The sequence below is a fragment of the Podarcis pityusensis genome (genome assembly GCF_964106645.2).
Source record: "Podarcis pityusensis genome assembly, chromosome: 6".
Lineage (NCBI taxonomy): Eukaryota > Metazoa > Chordata > Lepidosauria > Squamata > Lacertidae > Podarcis > Podarcis pityusensis.
The window spans coordinates 40,661,739-40,684,057 of record NC_138030.1 but is presented as its reverse complement, the minus strand read 5'-3'; the positions used below and the strand labels follow the sequence as shown (position 1 = coordinate 40,684,057).

Below are 22,319 nucleotides of genomic sequence, written 5' to 3'. Positions count from 1 at the left end.
CTGGAGGGCCAAGTTTGGCCTTCACTGGTCTACACTAACTACAGGTTTTTCTTCATCCCTGCCTGGAGGTGCCAGGGTGGATATGCCTAGATACATCAGCAGGGATTTAAGAGGACCTTCCCACTCATTCTATTTCCTTTACACATTGTCATGCAGAGTTCATCCTACCATTAAGCATCAGATTTGGAGATGGCTTTAAAGAACAGCAAGATGTTAGGCATGTGCCACTTTGGAGGGCACCTTTTGGATTTCCTGGCCCAGTGGCCCAAACATCTAGAATATTCTAGGCTGCCAGGGTAGTGTATATAGATCTAAAAACTTGTTAACTGAAAACATTGTAACGGCTGTGCTATTTCTGTGTTGTTTGCATCATACTGAATAATAAAAAGGAGGGTGGACAGCTCATTTTCCAGCAAAGCGGCCTCATTTGCCTTCTCTTTCAGCCACCCTTTTGCTTTCTATTCCTGATCATAGTCAGCAAGTGTTTCTACCTTTGTGCTCCTTTCACTTGTTTAAGTAACCAGTGGTTCAGGTTAGGGGTGTATTTCAGTTCATCCGTAGTAACAATAAAGAAAGCATCAAGCAACAGCAGATGTAATTTATAGACTGCACAGAGACGTAATAATAAAGTCTGTTTATTACAGCAATTAACATATCTGCTCTCCTAAGCATGCTTTCACAGTTAGAGCAAAAAAGTGCTTACTTCAAGTGCATAGTTTACAGAAAGAAAATACAAAGGAAGGAACTGAAGCAAGCTGGTTCGAAAACGGGCATTGGGAAGAAAAGGGAATTAATCAGCCAGAAGGCCAATCGATCGGCAAGTATTTCAGTGAAAGATACAGACATGATAGGCATCTATAATTTATAATACAACCTTGTAAACCACCTTGTTAGAGCAGAAGTCTTTGGGCTTTATGTTGTTACAACCCAAAATATATCTGTTAAGGGCTAAAAGAAAATCAGCTGTGCCGTGAGGGGTTTACTGATCCAATTGGAAGAGGGTCCTGCTGTGTCAGTGTTGAGAAGCACTGGAAAGTATATATAACATGCTCAGCAGGATTGCATCAGTAATAAAGTCAGTGGGGCTTCTCTGATTTTATCATAGCTAAGGTTTTGGGGCATGTAGAACGATCTCTTTCATTTTAGCAAGGTAATCTCAGTAACATCTAGCAAGTTGTCAATGAGCCTTACTTTGTATCAATATATATCATATATATCACATACAATCCATGAATATGTATTTTAGCACCATTTTTTTCACCAGAAAAAATTCCCCAACCAAAAGGCTCATAGGATTTTAAGGGCACATACAGCAATTCTGTACAGATATGTGTGTTGAAATGGCCTTGGAGTCATCCAAAGCATTCAGATACTCAGTGGGCCACATAAATGGAAATATTATTTTCAGAGGGATACAAAAGTTCTGAAGAACACAGTGAATTCGGATAACAAGTTTTCAATTAAGGTTTTGACAATGGAGACTCTACTGTATAGGCTTCAAATAAACATTTTGCATGTATTGCAATGCCTTCATCTCTGCAATGTAAATAAATGGATAAACATTTAGGACTCCAAAGAGATATGGCAGACTACCATAATCATCCAATTGTGGGACCGGAAATCCTAGGAGAAGCATCCTGCATTACAAATTGCAATTATGTTCTTTTGTGAAGTGCACTTGATTATTGAGCATACAAATTTGATTATTTATCCTGCTTTATAAAAGCTTCTTTTAGCAAATACAGACTGGATTCCATAAAACAATTACACTATTTTTGGCTGGCTTTCTTTAGTGTTACAATGATATTCTCACAGTCATTAATTTAATCTTAAGGAGACACTGTGGTGTGTCTTTTTTTAAAAAAAAGCTGTCATCTTTGTTAAAAGCGAATGCTTGTGTATCAAGGATAAATGACAACCACCACCTGGTTCTCAATACATTTTTTAAAATAAAGAAATACTACAAAGGGTGTATTCTAAAAATTCTCGTAAATATTTTCTCTCTCTGAAAGGGTACATAATAGAATGTGAATTATCTACATAGCAGAATCCTTTGTGCACTTACAAACAATCCTGTTTTGTATTCTCAGTGTACAATATTATGCAAGAGATATGCATGGCTTATTAAGGACATCCAGTTAGCAGGAAGCTGAGTTGACCTGTCTATCCAGGGTAGAAAAAGTCATTTATTGATATCATGCAAAATAGATAAAAATAGCTGGTTTCTATGGCTACTGAGGCTGGAAGACTACTGAGGAATATTTCTATTTAGGTTCCTATATGATGGAATCCAGAGAGCAAAAAGGGGAGCAGAAACAAATGTAGCCAGCTTCGGGGACATTTTCTGCCTTCGTGTTTCCCTGTCCTCAGTTCAAGTAAGACTCCTTTTTACTGACAAGAGCTGGAGATCCAGGTCAGACCAACCAGTATGGCATAGCAAGGCAAGAACTTTCTGCACGATAGGCACAATTACAATGAGATCTAAAAATAGTTAATATAACAGCATCTATCTTCATCTACCCTTATGTCCAGGGGGTTTCCCACAAAGAAGCCTGAATAGACATTTCAGAGTTTTAGGGGGGGAAATGCAATGTGAGCAAACAAAACAAGACACAGAAGGCATTCAAGATAGGCTCAAGATTTTCCATGCAGTGAGATCTGAACAAATCGTCCGCAGCAGAGGGGGATGGACTGTGGGGCTATGCTAGGAACATTTAAGACTCGCTTGTCCCTGCTGCAGAGATATGTCCTGACATGACCCAACTGACTGTCTCTTGTTAACTACTACACAGTTTGGTCTTGCCAGCTCTAAAAGTTGGCCAAAGTATCGCAGATGAACAGAGCATGTGTAACAGGTAACAGCTACCACTGATGGGGGCAGGTGGAGGTTTAATATGGGGCATGACCCATAATTATGACAGAAGAAAGCTCCCTAAATGTGACATCCTTTATAATGAACTTGGAAGCATCAGACTTTTTCAGATGAAGAAGAGGAGTTTGGATTTGATATCCCGCTTTATCACTACCCGAAGGAGTCTCAAAGCGGCTAACATTCTCCTTTCCTTTCCTCCCCCACAACAAACACTCTGTGAGGTGAGTGGGGCTGAGAAGTGTGACTAGCCCAAGCCCAGCAGCTGCATGTGGAGGAGCGGAGACGTGAACCCGGTTCACCAGATTACGAGCCTACCGCTCTTAACCACTACACCACACTGGAGTGCCTTGGAAAGGCATCAAGGTCTATGCCAAGTTGTATTTCTGCCCGTGCCCTCAATTACTCTTATTTGCTCCTCTTGTTACAGGCAATGCCTTTATCTGTTTCCTCAGACATTCCAATACCACGATCGCTACCATTTCTGATGCCCATGACATAGATTTACATCTAGGAACTGCAGGGGTTTCTGCTGGCATATTCCCCATGGATGATACATGCATTCCGGATGAGTTAGATTCCCCAGTGTTTTAAATCAATACAGGTGGCTTGAAAATGACTATATAGTGAGTCTCAATACCCTGGTTGTCGGTTAATGGCAGTAAACATATTGTTATGGGTTTGTCAGGCAGATCCCCCTAAACTCTTAAATTAGTAAATATTATCATTTAGCTCATATTTGGAGTATTAAGGGAAGATAGAAAGAGCAGTGTAAAAATACAGGCTATAACGCTTATCCTGTTCAGGACGTCAATACACTGCATATGTGCCTTAATTTTCCAAATGGAACACAAACCTTGGTTAAGTGCCAAGACCCCTGGAATCTCATGCACTGCTCAAAGGAGGTTTGGATGGCTGATAAGGACACATCAGTACCTTTAAATGTGGAGAGTTTTGAACATCCATGGAGGTCATAGGAATTACAGTAACGGTGAATATGGACCACTATCATTAGGTCTGGCCTAGCAAGTGTTTGGAGGCACACTTAATTCCATCCCTTTTCAATGACTCTGTGCTCAAGTTGTTCAAAGGAACTAACTTCCAAGGTAGCTGTGATTCTCAAAACCTACAGCTAGATATAAGTAGGTGTTTAAGTAGTTTGTCAAAAGGAATGGACTGAAGCTTGTGCTTTATCGCTAACACTTAGCTTTTGTATAGCACCTTTGACCCTGAATACATACAATATTACTGTTATATCCAATGACACAATCAGTGTCATTGTTCCCAGAAGAGGAACTTGTTGGAGTCATATAGCAAAGACAGAAAGAGTTATCTGTGTGTCTTTGTAACTTCTCGGCAAGTTCTCTGCCCTGTGGAAAAAACAGCTTTCACGAACCTAACTAAAGAAACATTTGAGTTTCTAATTTATTTCACAAAGATATATAATTGCCTTATAATGTTTCTGGTAGGTTCAAGGTGTGTACATCCAAGGATCTCAAAGTTGCTGGGTTTGACCAATGCCCATCTCTACACATATGTATTTCAGAGAACGTAGGACATTTTGAAATAAAAATAAATTGCTGTGCACTAGCTAGGCTCCAGCATAATTAAGAGTAAACTTAGACTATATTTGTATATAGATAAATCTATAAATCTATATAGACTTTACTTGAATCATTAGTGGTCTATATACACGTGTGGTCACTCATAAATGTGACTGTGCGAATTGACTGCAGGTACATTCAATAAATAGATGGGGTAGATAACAATTCTTTCCATTAATCAGAGATGCAGAATCAATCCAGCCCACAGTTTTGTATACTGCATACCTAAATATGCACAGGATTTCATTCAATTTCAATATAGTGCCTATTGCTTACAATGATAATTATGACAAGATTTGGTCACTGCAGTATTTTCTATGGCCAGACAAAATAATATAAAACATTTTCAGCCACCCTCTGAAAAATTCATAAATTCACTGACCACCCAGGCATTCAGCTTTGAAATTCAGAGAACACATCAGATGGTTATAGCAATAAGCTATAAGTAGAAGGTAAGAGATACTGAGTAGATGTTTGGTTTTCTCTGTTTCTATCTCCTGAGGGACTGTATCCTTGCGAGCAACAAAGCCATGAACGTTTAGATGCTGGTCTAACCTCATCCCAAAACATATATCTACTGACCCTGTAGAAATAAAGTGCTTCTTATAGCCATATCAGCCTCAGTGCAAAAACCCACCATACAACTGTATTATGATTTTTTTAAAGTATCCTTTCTACTTTAGGTAATACTGTATTGGAATGCAGTAACTGTACAACCTGAAATTAACCTGATACTTCTATTTTTGTAATACCTTTAAATGCCAGTCAGAAATAACACAATTATTGGATTTATTCCTATTTCACAGTTTAAGATTCTAGGATTAGTAGTGCAAGTGTACATAGCAGAGTAGTTTAGGCTGGGAAAGATGTTCATGTTTATAATTTAGCACAGTTTCTTCTTGGGAAGCTGTACAACAAGGTATTTGACTCATTCTCCCTTCCTTGGCTTCATTCCTGCAATTTGTGCATGTCCTGCACCCATCCAGCTGGTCACAAAAACTTGTCATTTACCTTAAACGGGTGCAATGAAAGTTGTCTTGGCAGCATCACCTCTGTCAAAAGATCAAAACAAAGCACAACTTTGAAGACAGCTTCATCACACACACAGTTTTGTTTCCTACCCTACCATTAAACATTTGAGAGACATTCTGGCTCCGAGCAAGACTAATATTTATCCAGACAGACAATATATTATCTATCTTGAAAGATACCCTGAAGCAAAGTTGCAGGCAATTAGTGTTAATGGTAAAAATCTTGACACACACACACACACCGACTAACTTCCCACTCACCTATATTGACTGTTGATGCTCATTCATTTTTAAACATCTTTCTCAAAGTTGAAAAACTGCAAATATTATTATGTTTCTTTCGGATGCACATGATTCCAACCAAAAATGAGTCATTTGCATCCATACATTGCAGTACAGTGGTACCTCGGGTTAAGAACTTAATTCATTCTGGAGGTCCGTTTTTAACCTGAAACTGTTCTTAACCTGAGGTGCCATTTTAGCTAACAGGGCCTCCCACTGCCGCTGCACGATTTCTGTTCTCATCCTGAAGCAAAGTTCTTAACCTGAAGTACTATTTCTGGGATAGTGAAGTCTGTAACCTGAAGTGTCTGTAACCTGAGGTTACACTGTATTGATACTTGGAAAATATAAACTAGCAGGTTAAACAACTCTGAGCCATATGATTTAGAGTCAACACTGAAGTCTGCCAATGTAATTTTAGAGACAAGGATGAGGGCAAAAACAATGTCACTGCTTGATTAGTTCTGATACAGCCTTGTCTGAATGTATGTGTATGTGGAAACTGGGGATAGTGCACTCTGTTTACATTATTACCTTCTATAGGGATGAACATATTAAATAAGTTTTGTTGGAAATGGCTTCCTTAGAGGGGAAGAACTTATCCTGAAAATGGTAGTGAGCAGTTCATCTGGAAAACATCAAGGGCTATATAGTTATGTATATGGGGGGGGGGGCAGGACTTATCAAGCATGATGGGAGATGGTTTGGTAGTTCCAAGTAAATGTGTATGTTTGTCCTAGTGTAAGCTTTGGAGAAAAAAATCCCAGTTATGCAGTTTTCATCATGGTTCAATCTAAACTGCAGAAATTGCAGCTCTGGTGGATGCCTATTGGCTAGCATCCCCAGATTTGTACAAGGTGGCATAGATAGTTCAACATCTTAAAGCGGCGGGGGGGGGGGGTTAAGGTAATCTTGACACTTATTTTATGGAGATGAGACTTGCACACTTTTTGTGGCTAAAATGTGGTTAGAATGCATTTTGAATGCTCTTTGAGAAGACAATGAATCTAAAATATATTGATCCTACATCAGAAATAGGCTTCCACTGAGTTCAGTGTGACTTGGTCCAAAGTAACAATGTATAAGGTGGTGGTATCCAGAGAGCACGCTTTGTTGCGATGGCCAAATTGTACCAGGGTGGCTTCCATTGTTAGATGAGTTAGGCTGCTTTCTTAGCCTTGTTTTTGTGTATAGTTGAACTAGCCAAAGTCTTGTATGAGTGTCTTCATTCAGCTCCATGGCAATGAGAAGGAGAAAAGGACTCCTGTGAACTTTTAAAACTGATTCTGTGAGGAGATGAATCCTCATTGTGGCTTCATGCCCATTATTTTACTGCTCTTTAGAATTACAGGTTTGGAACATTTCAGCCATCTCCTACAGCAACATCATTCCCTAGAACTTGACAAAGATTGATTAAAACCTATTTAGTTTCTATTTTTTTTCTTTACAAAAAGGGGGGGACCCCTTCCCTGGAATGACATCATATTTAGCTCATAGTTGGTCATCTTTACTGGACACAAATTTTACATTCCCATTATGGGCTAAGAAAATAGAACAATTGCTGTGTGCTTGTTGGCAATCAGCCAGACTTGTAAGTCCTCCTAAAAAGAGCTCAAGTCACCAGCATGTACAGCTTTGCTACTATGGTGCAAATCTGGTCTCTTGGCAGAGATGAGAAGCTTGGAAAGGTTAAGAGAGTTTATCATAAGATAAACTTGCATGCCATCCACAGTCAGCTCATCGGATACTTCCAGGGCTAGATTTATTCTGTATTAATCTCCTGTGCCCCATAGAATAAAGATATGTGGTGTGACATGCATCAAATTATGCCCTCATGATAAAAAGCAGTAATGGTCTCAGAAGTCGGCCCACCAGGCTCTCTTGGGTGAACCATGCCCGCTTTTCCTGTGCCTGATGACAGAAAAAGGTGTTATATTCAAAAAGGGCAGAATTCAAGCCAAGGCTACAAAGAAAGCATCAGGGGTGCATTCTTGAGTCTTCCTTTGCAGCCATAGCTTAAATTTTTAAAGTATCTGATTCAATTTGGGATCACAAATGAAGGAACAATCTTCCTTTGCAGTTTCAGTCAGCTGATGTCAGGTGACTGACAGGTAGGCATCCCTTCTCATCTGCTCAAGTGGCCCATGGAGGATTGGCCGCTATGCATCTGATTCTTTAGCCAGATCTAGTTCCTCAATCCTAATATAAACACACTGGAACACCATGCATTAGAATGATAGTTCCAGCTCAGGAAATTTTACACTGTCAAGGGTCAGGCGGCCTGCAGTAGTAGTAATAGTGGTAGTATTTGTTCATTCATTATTATTAATTAGGTCTCGTATCCTACACCTAATTATAAGGTCCCAAGCTGGGTTACAACAATGGAAAAATACAATATTAAAATCAGTTAAAACAAGTATATTTATATAGTTAAAAGGCTCCCTTCTCTCTCATGCCTTTTTTGGTTTTATTGAATAATTGAAATGGGCTCAGCAATTAATAGAGTGGCCATGTGTCCTACTTTACATAGGACAATCTTCTGTTTGAGGACGTCCTCTCTTGGGAGGACTATCCAGTCCAAGTTGAGTTTAAAACCATAAGGAGGAGGAGCTGCAAGGTCTTCAGCTTGCCCCTCAACTGTGAGGACCTGGGACAGCAGACTGAGCAGGCACATAAGGTCACCTGGTCACAGTCTTTCTGTAAATAGCATCTCTAAATAGCTGTACTTACTACATCTCTTTTTGTTTGTTTGTTTGTTATGAATTTCTTCTTCTTTTTCAGTGTGCAAGTGGCAATGCTTCAGTAGAAAGGGGGGCATCTACTAGATTTTATATGAAAGTGTATGACAGAATGTTCATTAAGATAATCCAATATAAGCACATTAGTGCTTTGTTTCTAAATGAACTTTCAAATTCATTTTGATTATATCCGGAGGATTTTGCAGGCAGCTTTCTTACACAATAGATGAAAAAAACCCCATAAAGTCGTATCTTAAGAAGCTAACAGAATCTTTTAAGTCATGATACCCACCGTCTCTAAGGCTCAGGGTAATTCCAAATAGGACACCGTGTAGAATTGCCATTTTGCCCAGCTTGGCTTCTGGATCCTCAGTTACATTCCTATCTGCACAGAGCGAGGTCCCCCCCCCCCCCCCCCAAGCCTGCAAAGTCTCTAGGGGAGAAAAACAAGGAGAGAGAAATAAATGTAATAAAGCAGATTAACGTCTTCCACATTCTTCTCTTCCCACTGCTGGCACTGATGAGAGAGGCTATCATTCACATAATGGGTTCATCTCTTCCTGCCAGTATCCCTTCCTGAGCTAATCCATCAAGCTCCATGGAAGAGCCGAAAGGAGAGGGGCAGCATCTCCATGGGGGACATGGCGCTAGGTTCTCCCCACTAAGCCTCCACCAGAAACACCATTCCTTTGGTTTGCTCCAACCTCTCCGTTGACACCTCCACAAATCTGTGGTGATGTTAAAAATAATTATGATGATGCAGAGATGCTAGTGTGGGAGCGGGCAACCCTTTCTCCTGTTGAGGGCCACATTCTGTCAGGGGCACATGATTATTGTGGGTAGGGCCAGAACAGGCCAGACCAAAAAAATGAGTGGGGTCACCCCTTTTCTCTCTTTTTTTCTGGCACCCCTTTCTCTCTCACTCACTTTCTGACATCCGCTCTCTCTGTCCTGTCTCCCTGCACAGCAGGCTGTTGGTGGAGGGAAAGCTTTCTCTTCCAAGAGGTCTAAACTAATACCTTGCAGAGGGCTTTTTTGAAATTGACTTAAGGGCTCTAGAAAATTTGTCTGGAGGCCACCTGCAGCCCTGTGCTGGGGGGTGCTGCACTCTTCAGTCCCCTCCCTCCAGGGCAGAGCCATGAGAGTGGGCAGGAGGTAGCCTACAAGGGTAACAGCATCATACCACAGTTGCTGTGCTCCTCCAACTCAACAGAGAGAAGTAAGATGATGCACAAAGGAAAGGTCACACCGCGGTCTCTTGCTCAGCGCTGGGCTCTTCCTTCTTCCTCTTCATCTTGCAGAAGCCATGGAGCCCACAGAAGCAAGCAAAGGTGAACTGGGGCATCCCCTGGGACAGGCAAAGGACAGGAGCATCCAAGGAAATCTATACAAAGTAAGGTGAGAGAAAAGAAAAGCTTGGGTTTCTTTCCCTGCTTTCCAACAGAACATCTCTTACTTTCACTTTAGAGCAGCGTTCCAAATGCTCAGTGCATTAGAGAACGGCAGGTTTTCCACCTAGAATGAATCTTGGCTCCCCCACCTAAAACCTCTACATATTTGGGGGGGGGGGGACCAGGGACCAAGCTCAGTGGTGAGGCATATGCTTTGCAAGCAAAAGGTCCAAGGGTTCAATCCTTAGCATCTCCAGTTAAACATCTTTCCCTGAGACCCTGCAAACAATCAGAGAATATCGTCCTGCACCAGATGGGCAAGGCCTCACCTGGTTGGTAGAAGGCAGCACCCTATGTTCCTTGAACATGGATAGCTGCTGCCATCCACAATCAGATTCAGTCAGTGGTGGACCTACATTTGGGGGCCCCTGAAGTTTAAACTGTTATGGGAGAGCCCTTTGCAACCAGCAATGAGGTCTGGGTAACCACTGCTATCTTCTTAATTGGGTTATTCTACAACACATCACCACGTTTTTAAAAAAATTAAGTACTACATCTCAGTTTTTCATTAAAATTGCTGTACTGGATTATCTCATGTCAAAGTCACTGGTGTGAACAAAAATGTCCTATGTCTTATAGTTTGAGTTGTTGGAGGGAGGGGATGAAAATTAGGGAAATGTTACATATATGCATGATGCACTTTTTAAAGCAAATTTTAAATCTGGGATTAGGGGCCCTGAAGCTTAAGCTTCATTAGTTTCATAGTAGATCTACCCCTGGATTCAATCCACGATTCCTCCCCACAAATTATAGTTTTGACACTCCCCACTTTTTTGTTGTTTTGTTCCCAACAAAGGCCACCAGAAACTCATCTTTGAAAAAGCTGTTTCTGTAAACAATATTATGTGGAAAGGATTTCTTTTTCAAACACTTCAGTATGAAATGCACACTGTAGCTGGGTTTGCCAGAGGCACCCCCCCTCCATGCACACCTGAAACCTCATATGCCTTTCATGAATACACAGTTTAGGTATGGGTCGCCTCGCATCTCTCACATTAGAAATTAAGCACTGGGTGGCTGCCCCTCATCTCCATCATTCCGCCTCATTGTTTCTGACTATGGTCCAGTGACTCACATGTTATCTTTGTGGTATGGTTGTTGCTGCAAAGCCACTCATCCACTTCTGGCTTCCATTTGGCATCAGTAATGTATGGATGTTCTAATCGTTCACCTTTCCTACACCAGTGTGGCTAGCTGAGGCGGCAGAGTACAGCTTCATCACTGTAGGTTTGAGCCCCACATTGGGCATGAAGAATTGCTATCATGAATTTGGTACGTATTGACTCATTCATCCCTTCATTCACACGTTTTATATCCCAGCCTTTCTCGCAAACTATCTCAAGGCAGGTCACACTCAAATAAAAGATGCAATGAAACCAGTTAATAATACAATAACATCACCTCAAAAGATAGGTGGAGCAATGAGTGTAAAGGTTACCTTTGTAAAGGAGGCTAAATTCGACATACACGTACATCCCCCTGGGCTATTTTTCAGCCGGAACTTGGTGGAACTCAGTCCTGGCATCTCTCAGGTGGGTACCATTGCCATTATAAGAGAACAAGGGAGTCAGTTCTGACACCTCTTTTTCTAGAAAAATAACACAGCATTCCCTCCACTCCCAACTCTCAATCCTCCATCCAGGCAAGCAAAAGGCATGATCATGAATCAACGTTAAGCAACGGCTTGGAGGCCAACTTAACCACGAAGAATATGAACTAAGCGACAGCTTTTGAGGTTGGCCTTATTGCAGAGCAATGTGAAGCAATGTGGGCCATTTCCCTCACTCCATCTCTGCGGTGTTGTTTTTAAAATGAGGTTTCATCTTAAGATGAAAAGATGTCTAGGGCCTGAACTTCTCGTTGGGGATCATAGAGACTCCAGCAAAGCCCTAACAATTCTTTTCTTTGCACAAAGCTTGTGAAGTAAAATCAAACATACGGAGTCCAAATGACTTTTTTCTTCTCCCGCCACCCCCCCTGCCACCATTCGCACTCCTGCCCCCACCGAATCACAGCATTCCAATCTGCGAATTACCTCAGCCAGATGAAAAAGAAAAGGCGAAAGCCAAAATCCCCCGGTTTGCGATGGTTGCTCTTCAATAGCTTGGCTAGCACTCAGGGCATGATTAAGCCCTCCAAGGTTACAGGGAATATTTGACTGACCTTCTAACTTCAAACACAGCCGCTCGGCATTCATTAAATAACCCTTCAGCACCTCAGAACAGTCAGTTCCACATGGCAATAAAAATTGCATCCCTCCCATCCTGTAACCTGGGAACCAGAGGAGGCTCGCTTTATCCTTTCTGTTTCAGCCTGACCTTGTCTTTGCAGTGACAGGCCCTGCCTTCAGCACAAAGCAGTCCCTGTGCAGATAAGCAAGACAAATGCACACCTCCCATTGAACTCACTTATTCAGCTGCACGCTCACCACCCCCCACCCCCAGTTTCATTTGACAGGTTTTGGTATACCTGTCTGCCAGACACCTAGTTTAAATAAGGCCCCTGATACTTCCTCTGAGACTCACAAAGCAATGACCAGGGACTCCTTAATGAGTCTTCCTGTCTGCAAGGTTTGTGAGCAGACCGCCAGCTCTGTGCCTCTCTCAGCTGCTTATATTGCATGCGTGCAAAAGAGTTTTCGGAGGTAATGGCCAGGAGAGAGCCAGTTCTACCAAATGAAGCTGTTGCAGCCACAAAAGTGAACTCATTCTTTGCTTTCAGCCTGCAATTTTGCTGTCAATCCTCTCTAGGTAAATGGCATTGTCAGAAAGTGTTAGAATACCTTAGTCGACACCAGATTCCATTAAAGGAAGGCAAAGGAAACAGGAAAAAGGAAACCCACTTTCTATGGACATCCTTAAATTTTCAGCTTCTGTGTTTATATTTCCCCCCGCCCTCAGGTTTTCATGTTAAAAACAAAAACAATTGCTAAAAGCAAAGTAGAGGAATAAAATGAATGCCAAACATCACAAATCACCAGAAAAATCACAGTTTTTAAGCCATTTTCTTTATTTTCTTAAGTTTTTTATTGCATATTTTGAATACATAGCATAAGGAAAAGTATATTTAAATACCATGTGTACACTCAGGAAGAAAGTGTGTCACATACTGTTTTTTATTGTGCTCTGAAATGGTTTCAAAACTTCTTTTACCATAAATGTCTGCAAATCATAACGCTGTTTAAAAGAGGACATAAGATCTTAATTTTTTAAAACAAAAGTAAAAATACTTGAAAATGTCATGTTTGCACCTGCAATATCAGGCACTCTCCATCTGGTCTTCATCTCCTTATTTGACAGTCTGAAGGGCTGTGGTGGATTTCAAGTTGTCCATGGCCTACAATACGCACCTGCTGTTAATAAATATATAATTTAAAGTACATGTGTATCAAGTGTCATAAGAGAGCACATCTCATCAGAACTGGCTGGCACGTAAATGATGCAAACAAATTGCTTCCACTGGGCTCAATGCTAACGTGTCCTGCTAAATAATTTCAGAAGCTTTGGTTTCCAAAGTTAATATATTTTTCAACTAAGTATTAAGGATAGATGCCCTGCTGCTTTTGGATTTGAAAGAGGAAAAGTATTTTTATTTTATGCATTTGTTTTTCCCAGCTTAATGTGGCTTTCCACTTTTACCTGAGCATCTAAAACTATTTTCTTTGTAGGCTCATTAAATAGTGCTAGTAGAACACTGTGATCTGGTGTGAGAGAGTAGGTTGGATGAAGAGACTTATTTTATTTATTCCCTCCCTCCCTCCCTCCCTCCCTCCAGGGTGTGTTACAGCATTAGAAACAATTAAAAAAACAATTTAAAAAAACTTACAGCTCCTGTTTTGGAGCAGGTGGGTGGATTGGATCACCTTCTGGTCCCTTTCAACTCTATGACATATAGACAATAATTATTTTTTAAAAAAATATATATTGCCATGGTTCTTTAAAAAAAATAGATTAAGATCAAAAGGATTGTACATAGCCTAATGTGGAAATGTGATGAACTGGACTCAAAATGAGAAAAATGAAAAACTGAACAACACAAAATGGACAAATTTGTCACTCTCTACTCAAGGCAACTCACTAAAAAAGTAATCAATAAAAAAATCAAACTATAAATATCATAAGATTAGAAACGTACATATGAGAGGTCAAGGTAATTAAATGTACTTAGATGAATTGCCTTCATTGCCACTCATTGGGGCCAATGGATTGCTCAGGTGAACCTTTGTAAGTAAGCTGCTCCTCAACCTGAGCACCACACCTGATGGACCTCTCTTTTGTGTCCACCTGCTACGCTACAGTGCAATGGAATTCTTGGGAAAGTTCTCACAAGAAGTGGCAAATCTGAAGATACTCTGGCATCAGGTGATTTAAGGCTTTAAAGTTCCTAGGCTGCACCTTGAATTGGTAAGAAGTGTAGTTGATACACAATTTTATATATATATATATATATATATATATATATATATATATATATATGATTAGTCCAAGGCAACCCAAAGCCATAAGGAAAGAGAAATACATTAAAAGCATCCCACCCAAGTTATATGCACCAATCTTCCAATCCCTGCTAACATCCTAGTGGCAACTTTCTGGACCAATTGAAGTTTTGGAAATGTCTTCAAGATCAGCCCCATGTAGAGCTCCTTACAGTAGTCCAACATCATGTTACTGTCGAAAGGGAAGCCGTGGCAAAGACAATAATCTGCTTACATGAGATTGCCTGCTAATGGGATGGAGTATACCAAAGTACCTGAGGTACATTTGCTTGCTGGAAGACCTGGGTGGTCTGAATGACAAGAGCCCCAATTCCATTAGGGAGCTATTGATGTATTTAGGAAAGCTTGTAGCATGGAGCCTTTTAAAACTGACCCTCCACTTTCCATTCAGGGGGCAGACAATGATGAACGAGCCTGGAAGAACAGAGGCAGCACAGCTGAGTCAAATGCTCCTGTTCTTCTTGAAAATGGAGAAAAGGGATCTTTTAAGGAGTGAGGAATAATTAAAAAATAAATGAACTAGCGCTAGTGGAGTGACAGATGCCCTACTTGATTTGCAAAATCCAAGCATGTTTCATGGCCCTGTTCTGCCCTTTCTATTCAAGGGTGAGGATCCTTTGAATAGAACCCTCTGCAGCCAAAAAAATGTGGTGAGCATTAAAAATGTAAAGCCAAAGAATTCTCTTTAGTCATTTGCTTAACCTCAGACTGTGTTTGTCACTGTCAGAGTGATGAATTGGGAGCTGTCTGAAATCAGCATGCTCACTTTAATAATGTCACTTTCCCTGAGCTCTAATAAATGTCTTTCTGAACCAGCTGGACAGAACCAATTCCTTAGACCAACAATTACCGATTTCACCAGGTTTTTGCTCTTCTTAACAGTTAGGGCCCTGCTGCTGAAATTGGAAATCTTTATCCATTTTCACACATTCTCCCAGCCACGAGGAAAGGAGGAGATCCAGTTTGTTAAAGCCCTACACAAGGAATTAGAGGGAAATTGTCCCATGGAAAGAGCAAGGAAATTGACTGATTTTTAATTCCCGTTTCGACCACCGACACAAAAAATGTATATTGGTAAGGGAACTATTCTTCTCTTGGAGTATGCCTTCTTAGGGCATATCTAATATGTGTCCAGGAAAAGTGCAGGAGCAAACATTAGAATATAAATGGACTCCTTCAAAGGAGCCTGCTTTGACCAAATCATGGGTAACAGTCATACAGACAGAGGATGATGTCATGACCACATATTTAGTCCTGATCACAGGAGTGCATCAATCTCTCTAAGATCTACCCTGCAAGGATTAGACTAGCCAGCCATCAAATCTTCAACCACAGAAATGATTGTTTTGTATCAGGTGATTACAGGCCTGTATAATTTAAGGGTGCATCTCTATGCCTGGATGCCATTTAAAAAATCCAGGAATATGAGGTTGTTGGTACATAACATTATACCACCATTTAAAATAAAGAATAATTTAATGAGCACATACACTTTTGTTCCTGTCCTGCTCTTCACAAGCCAGAGTCAGGATTGTCACAATGTGCAAACCTGGGCTGAGGGTTTGTTTGGAGAGAAGGAAATGATAAGCCTACATAGGCCCATGGGCTTGTTTCCTCACTTGCATGGTTTAACATGGCATGTGAACTGGGTCTATAAACCTGCATGTTTGAACTGCCAAGCAATAAAGGAAACACAAAATAAACTTTAGCTGTATCAACATTTGACCAAGAAAATTGCAGACAAAATAGGTACAGTACTGTCTTACACTGAGTCAGACTATTGGGTCTGTCTAGCTCAGCCTTGTCTATTCTGAAAGGCATTGTCTATACTGATTCTCCAGGATTTCCATCAGGAATTTCCCCCAGCCTTACCTGGAGGAAACAGAAACTCGGGACTTTGGGCATGAAAAATATGTGGTCTGCCACTGAGATACAGCACCTCCTCCAGGACTCAGTTGTCAAATATTAACCAAGAAAGTCAAGTGATAGTGAGATGTTAGGCACCTCTAGAACTGTGGTAGATTCTACTGCAAGAAAGAGCATGTGCTCCCTTAGATGGCTACTCATAATAAAAAGTACACAAAGTTAAGGTAAAGGTAAAGGGACCCCTGACCATTAGGTCCAGTCGTGACTGACTCTGGGGTTGCAGCGCTCATCTCCCTTTATTGGCCAAGGGAGCCGGCGTACAGCATCCGGGTCATGTGGCCAGCATGACTAAGCCGCTTCTGGTGAACCAGAGCAGTGCACGGAAACGCCGTTTACCTTCCCGCCGGAGCGGTACCTATTTATCTACTTGCACTTTGACGTGCTTTTGAACTGCTAGGTTGGCAGGAGCAGAGACCGAGCAATGGGAGCTCACCCCGTCGTAGGGATTCGAACCGACCTTCTGATTGGCAGCTCCTAGACTCTGTGGTTTAACCCACAGCGCCACCCGCATCCCTATACAAAGTTAAGCTACCTACATGCAATTTATTATCCTCATCATCATCATTATTATTGCCAGCTGCAACTTGCCTGAGATGAAATTGTACTGATTTGCTTTCCCTACCCCACCCCTGATGTGAGCTGTTTTGAGTACATTTAAATGGAAAAGCAGTAAAGAAAAATAAATTCCCTATTCGGTGCAATAATAGGAGCAGTTTTATTAGTTGCTATTTTAGTCTGCTGGTTATTTATGTATCACATTTTATTGTTTGATTGCCATGTAACTCACCCTAGGACCTTTTGGTGAAGGGCAGATAATAAATAAATATTTGTGACGCAGGAGAACCAGCCTCTCAGGTATCCACTAACAAAAGCTCTCACAACCAAACCACCTTGATTCTATTCAGTCTGAAATAGGGAGCAGAGGATAGAACAATGTACTATCCGAGTCAGGGCGAGTGGGTCCAACCACAAAAGGAAGCCAGGCTCCTGCACTATAAACATGTGTGTAGAAGAGGGAAATTCAACAGGTGTAGCAATAAAAGCTACACCTGTTGAAATCCCTTCTTCTCAACAAGTCTTCAAGGTACAGGAGCCTGGCTTCCTTTTGTGTCTGGGCACGCTTGCAGGGATAGTGGTTTGTGGGTTAGATCAATGGGGGAGACCCTCTCAGTCTAATTTTGCCTCTCTGGATCATTGCGATGATAACATGAGATAACTCCTACATATGCTGCTCTGAGCTCCTTCAAGGAAGGCTACAGTGCTAACATTTTTCCCCCTTCCCCGACCCTCCTATTCTTAATTTCTATTTCCCATTCTTTTCCTGGTCTTCTTGTATTAACCACCAGCCTAAGAAATACACACACACATCACAAAAGGACAAACCACCCACCTCTTGCATTTTTAAAAAAAGTCTTAAAAAGAAATAAATTCAATTAGCAAAGGGAAGCACTGGCTCTTTAAAAGGAAATAATGGTGCCTATACAGCTGGCATTTCAGGTTGCAGTGTTTGCAGAGAACCACTAATTAAAACATTGCTTCTGTAAAGTATGCTGATCCCATTGATTCCAATCCCAACCCCAACCCCCCTCAGCCTTCATATACACACAGTTAATTTGCTGCTAGGAAAGCAAAGTCGCAAGGGTCCTCATTATAAAAATTTCACTGGCTGCAGCTAATGGTTGTAATTAATAGGTGCAATAAATTTCAAATGGCCAGCCAGGGTGTTCATTAGTTTCAGCCTGAGTCAGCACCAGTGGGGTAGCCTGTTACTTAATAACCCATTTTCTAACTAACTGAAAGGGAGGGTGGGGAGGGTTCGACCCACCCAGCTATGGTTCAACACAACCAGAATTCTCTCGTCTCACTTGCCAAAAAGAGACAGAGCCGAGTAAATCATTTGCAGAGAACAATCTCCATTTGGACACACCTGCTTGCCCCAGTTGCGTAAGAACGAGGCAGGGCAATCCAGATTGTATGTTAGCCAACAGGCCAATGTACACAGCCACCTGCAACAATTTGGCCAGATCGCTTAAAAACACACACACACACACACACGAAAAAAATATCCAGTGTATCATTAGTTACAACTAGGGACAGCACAGTTGTTAACTGTCAGCTCCAAGGAGGTAAAAATAAAAGCCTGACATGCTTGAGATATTGCTGAGCATAAGGAAGTTGGTTAATGTAGTGTATCTACTAGCTACATTTTCAAACAACAGACATCTGCTTCCGTGTTAAGCAGCAAAGTACATCACTATTGTGATTAGGTTTCCTGTAGGAGCAGGGCTCCTGTATCTTTAATACTTATGCAGGAGTTACGTTTTGGGGCCTCTGCGAGCATAAGTGAAATCATGTAAAGTAAGGAGTACTTTCCAAATGCCCTCTCTGCCACTCTCTCTTCCATCCATACCAAAAATGCCGTATCCAAAAATATCCACAACTAGAATTGAAGGAGGCTGGAGGATGTGTGGGAAATTGACGATGACAATGCTGCCCCGCATGTCAGCTGTTAGAGGGAAGGCTGAGCAGCTTAAACAAAGGTCCGCTGCACCTCCAGTCTCTTCAAGACTTCCTCCACCTTCACTGATATCCTCTTTGGGCTCTGGGGAGGGTCTCCTCACGAGCCACGAGGACTCTCCAGCTCTCACCCACCATTTCCTGGTTTGAATTGAATTATTTAATTATTCCCCGGTGTTTGTGCATGTTATGCTGTCGTGCACAAGTCAATTGGGGGGGGGGGGAGTCTGTAATAAATAACAAAGTGGGCCCGGCAACACCATGTTATGTTGTGGAGTCCTTCTGTTCCAGCTGGGGTGGCCACTCATCCCTGCCCAAGGGAATGCAACCCTTGTCGGGAAAATAAAGGTTCCCTAGAGAGAGAGCCAGTATGGTGTAGTGGTTAAGAGCGGTAGTCTCGTAATCTGGGGAACCGGGTTCGCATCTCCGCTCCTCCACATGCAGCTGCTGGGTGACCTTGGGCCAGTCACACTTCTCTGAAGTCTCTCAGCCCCACTCACCTCACACAGTGTTTGTTGTGGGGGAGGAAGGGAAAGGAGAATGTTAGCCGCTTTGAGACTCCTTAAAGGGAGTGAAAGGCAGGATATCAAATCCAAACTCTTCTTCTTCTTCTTCTTCTAGCCCTGCTTTCCTGAGAGATTTCGAGAGCAATGTCCAATACAGTGGTACCTCGGGTTACAGATGCTTCAGGTTACAGACGCTTCAGATTACAGACTCCGCTAACCCAGAAATAGTACCTCGGGTTAAGAACCTTACCTCAGGATGAGAACAGAAATCGCATGGCGGCAGTGGGAGGCTCCATTAGCAGAAGTGGTACCTCAGTTTAAGAACAGTTTCAGGTTAAGAACAGACTTCCAGAACAAATTAAGTTCTTAACCTGAGGTACCACTGTATACAAGTTCGTGAGACAGGACCCCTATTGGAAGAGACACTAAATGTGGGGACTCCCCTGGTTCATTTTTTAGCTTCACTAGACCAGCTCTTCCATAGAGGCCCAAGCAGACTTGCTAATTATACATGTGCTCATTCATATGGCTTATAAGGCACCAGTGAGAGGCACAACTGGCCCTCCCATGACGCGAAGGGTGGTGGTCACCTCAGGTGGCAGATCTGGGCCCAAGGAACATGCTGCTTGCCACCACACACATACAGAAGAGGCGGTGGTGTGGAACACCCACAGAGAAGGAGGCAACAGCATGTTGTGCCTGCAAGGGGGTGGGGTTCAAGCAGCAAGCTGCCCAGGTCCAACCTTGGTGGAAGGTTCAATATACAGACCAATGAGAGCACCTTCAAATAAGGAGTTAAGCTACGGTTACCAGATTTCTTTCAGTGAATCCGGGGACACTTTTCAACTTCAATGGATTTTGTATGGGGACTGATTTGTAAATCCGGGGACTGTCCCTGGGAAACGGGGACGTCTGGTAACCTTAAGTTAAGCCCACCCTGCCTCATTTTGCTGCTTTAAGCTCTTTTTCTCAGCTGAGCTTCACCCCCCCTTTCAACAGTGGCATTGCCACTTACTGCTAAAACACCATCTGAGTGCCCAGTGGGGAAGATGGCGGGTAGCAGTGGCGCTACCACTGCAGAAAAATACTGTGCTGTGAGGGAATGAGAGGCCCCTCCAGCAACACCATGTAGGGGCCCCTAAAGCCATGTGCCAGCTATGAGAATGCTGGACTATATTGTATCTGGATCTGATCCAGCAGGACTTTTTTATATACTTATGGTTTGGGTACAATTTGGCAGAGTCGGGGCAATGGCTCACGTATTCCATTAAGGTCCCCCTCCCTTTCCCCCTAAAATTTCAACCATTAGATGACATTGTCACACTAATTTATCCATCCTATTGATAAAGCCCTACACAAAACGAAATGCTTTCTCTTGCCGTCCTTGCTGTCCGATGGGAGAACAGAGTGCTTCTTTTGGTATCTGCTTTGCTAAAAGGAAAATCAATAGCATAAAGAAGAGCGACACAAAGTGTGAGGGACAAAGATCTAACCTACATTACAAAAACTTGGTGATAAATTTGTTCAGAGCCTCTCTGCTAAACAAACGAATATTTATTGTGGACAACCTCACTTACTGTTTCTTGAATCTGTTGATATACGAATATAAAAATTTGCTCTTACAAACAATTGCCTGTCTCCTGTGTCTGGAATATAAAAAAGGATGTTGGGCGCTCAATATTTAATTAAAGAGAGAAACAAATTATCCCTGTCTTTTAGATTAGCAGGAGAAGCATTACAATTACAAGCAATTAGAATACGCAGTCCAGACCTTCTGCCATCTGAGACGGGGCTGTCTAAGGTGGAACTAGATGCAGTCCTGCAACCACTCAGCAACACTGCTCAATTCCAATTCTATTGTCCCTGTATGCTTAGCATGTTGTTTCTAAAATCAATATCTCGCTTTGCTGTTACAGAGATCACCAGATTATCAGTTTAGTTCATTGTCTGCTTTACAAGGGTTTTGTGAGTCCTGCTTAGTGCTAGACACAGATTCAGCTAATATATTCCCCCACTCCCACCCCAAGGAGAAGAACTTCCTTTCTTCTCTGTTCCAGCCAGGATTGCTACTTATTTACTGGCCACTGCGCATTTAACAGCACCTTTATCAGCAGACATGAAACACCAATAACACATATCTGATGGTCATGAAAAGCTTCACCTACTGATTTTTACTCAGCTAGCTGTCTTTAAAGACATAAGAGTTGGCCAAGTGGGGCATTTTCCTAGCCAGCTGTCAAGCCCCAGAATACATACTGTACAGAGTTCTAGGGTGCTTCTAGATAACCTAGTTGTTGAGCATTCATTCTGATTGGTTTGTGGAGAGGCTCGATGACATTGCGACAAAGCAAAAGTTGCCACACACTTTCCACTGCATTTCCCCATCCCTTCCCTTACTGCAGAGTCTTTTGGGGAAGCAAGTTTGTTCCACAAGAGCTCTAAATCAGCTTTAATTACACAACCTGAATTTGCTGGTATGTGGTTGTCATTATTTTGGGATGGGATTCAGTCTGGAAGTGCCCCTTTGATCCTCGTAAAAGGATTACTGTCCCTATGGATTCTATCATCATCATCATCATCATTTTAATGGACTGTACTGGCTACCTCTTCCAGATGAACTAACTTGGGGATCAGAAAGTAGCAGAAGTGAGCAAGCACCACACAGGGAAGGTTGAGGGTTTGAGAAGAGCTGCTCCTCAATCCTTTTCAGTAATGTTGACCATTTAAAAGTCTGGCCTTCAAAAGCTCCTGGGCCCCCGATGCAGCTGCCCTGATCATTAAGAGATACAATTGGGGGGCGGAAAAAGCGAAAACAGGCCTGTACATTCCATAGGGGTTTTGTTCCAATTCAGGCTCGGCTAAAGGCAAAGGGGATTTTGCTCATTACTTTCCCAGCACAA

General features: G+C 42.0%; 1 protein-coding gene across 13 annotated transcripts in view; it reads right to left on the bottom strand.

Annotated features, from left to right (window-relative positions):
* Positions 1-619: 619 nt before the first annotated feature.
* The window catches only part of BLACAT1 (BLACAT1 overlapping LEMD1 locus), an 82,728-nt gene continuing 61,028 nt past the window's right edge, over positions 620-22,319 (bottom strand). For 3 of the 13 annotated variants that reach the window (XM_081009137.1, XM_081009140.1, XM_081009135.1), the window contains exons 2-4: positions 9,708-9,908; positions 8,817-8,957; positions 620-5,525 (exon numbers count right to left, since the gene is read on the bottom strand). In XM_081009137.1, coding sequence (XP_080865263.1) covers positions 9,768-9,869 — 102 coding nt within the window. In that variant the 5' untranslated portion in view covers positions 9,870-9,908 and the 3' untranslated portion in view covers positions 620-5,525; positions 8,817-8,957; positions 9,708-9,767. The other 10 variants (XR_013987361.1, XR_013987363.1, XR_013987362.1 and 7 more) reach the window with 8 other exon arrangements.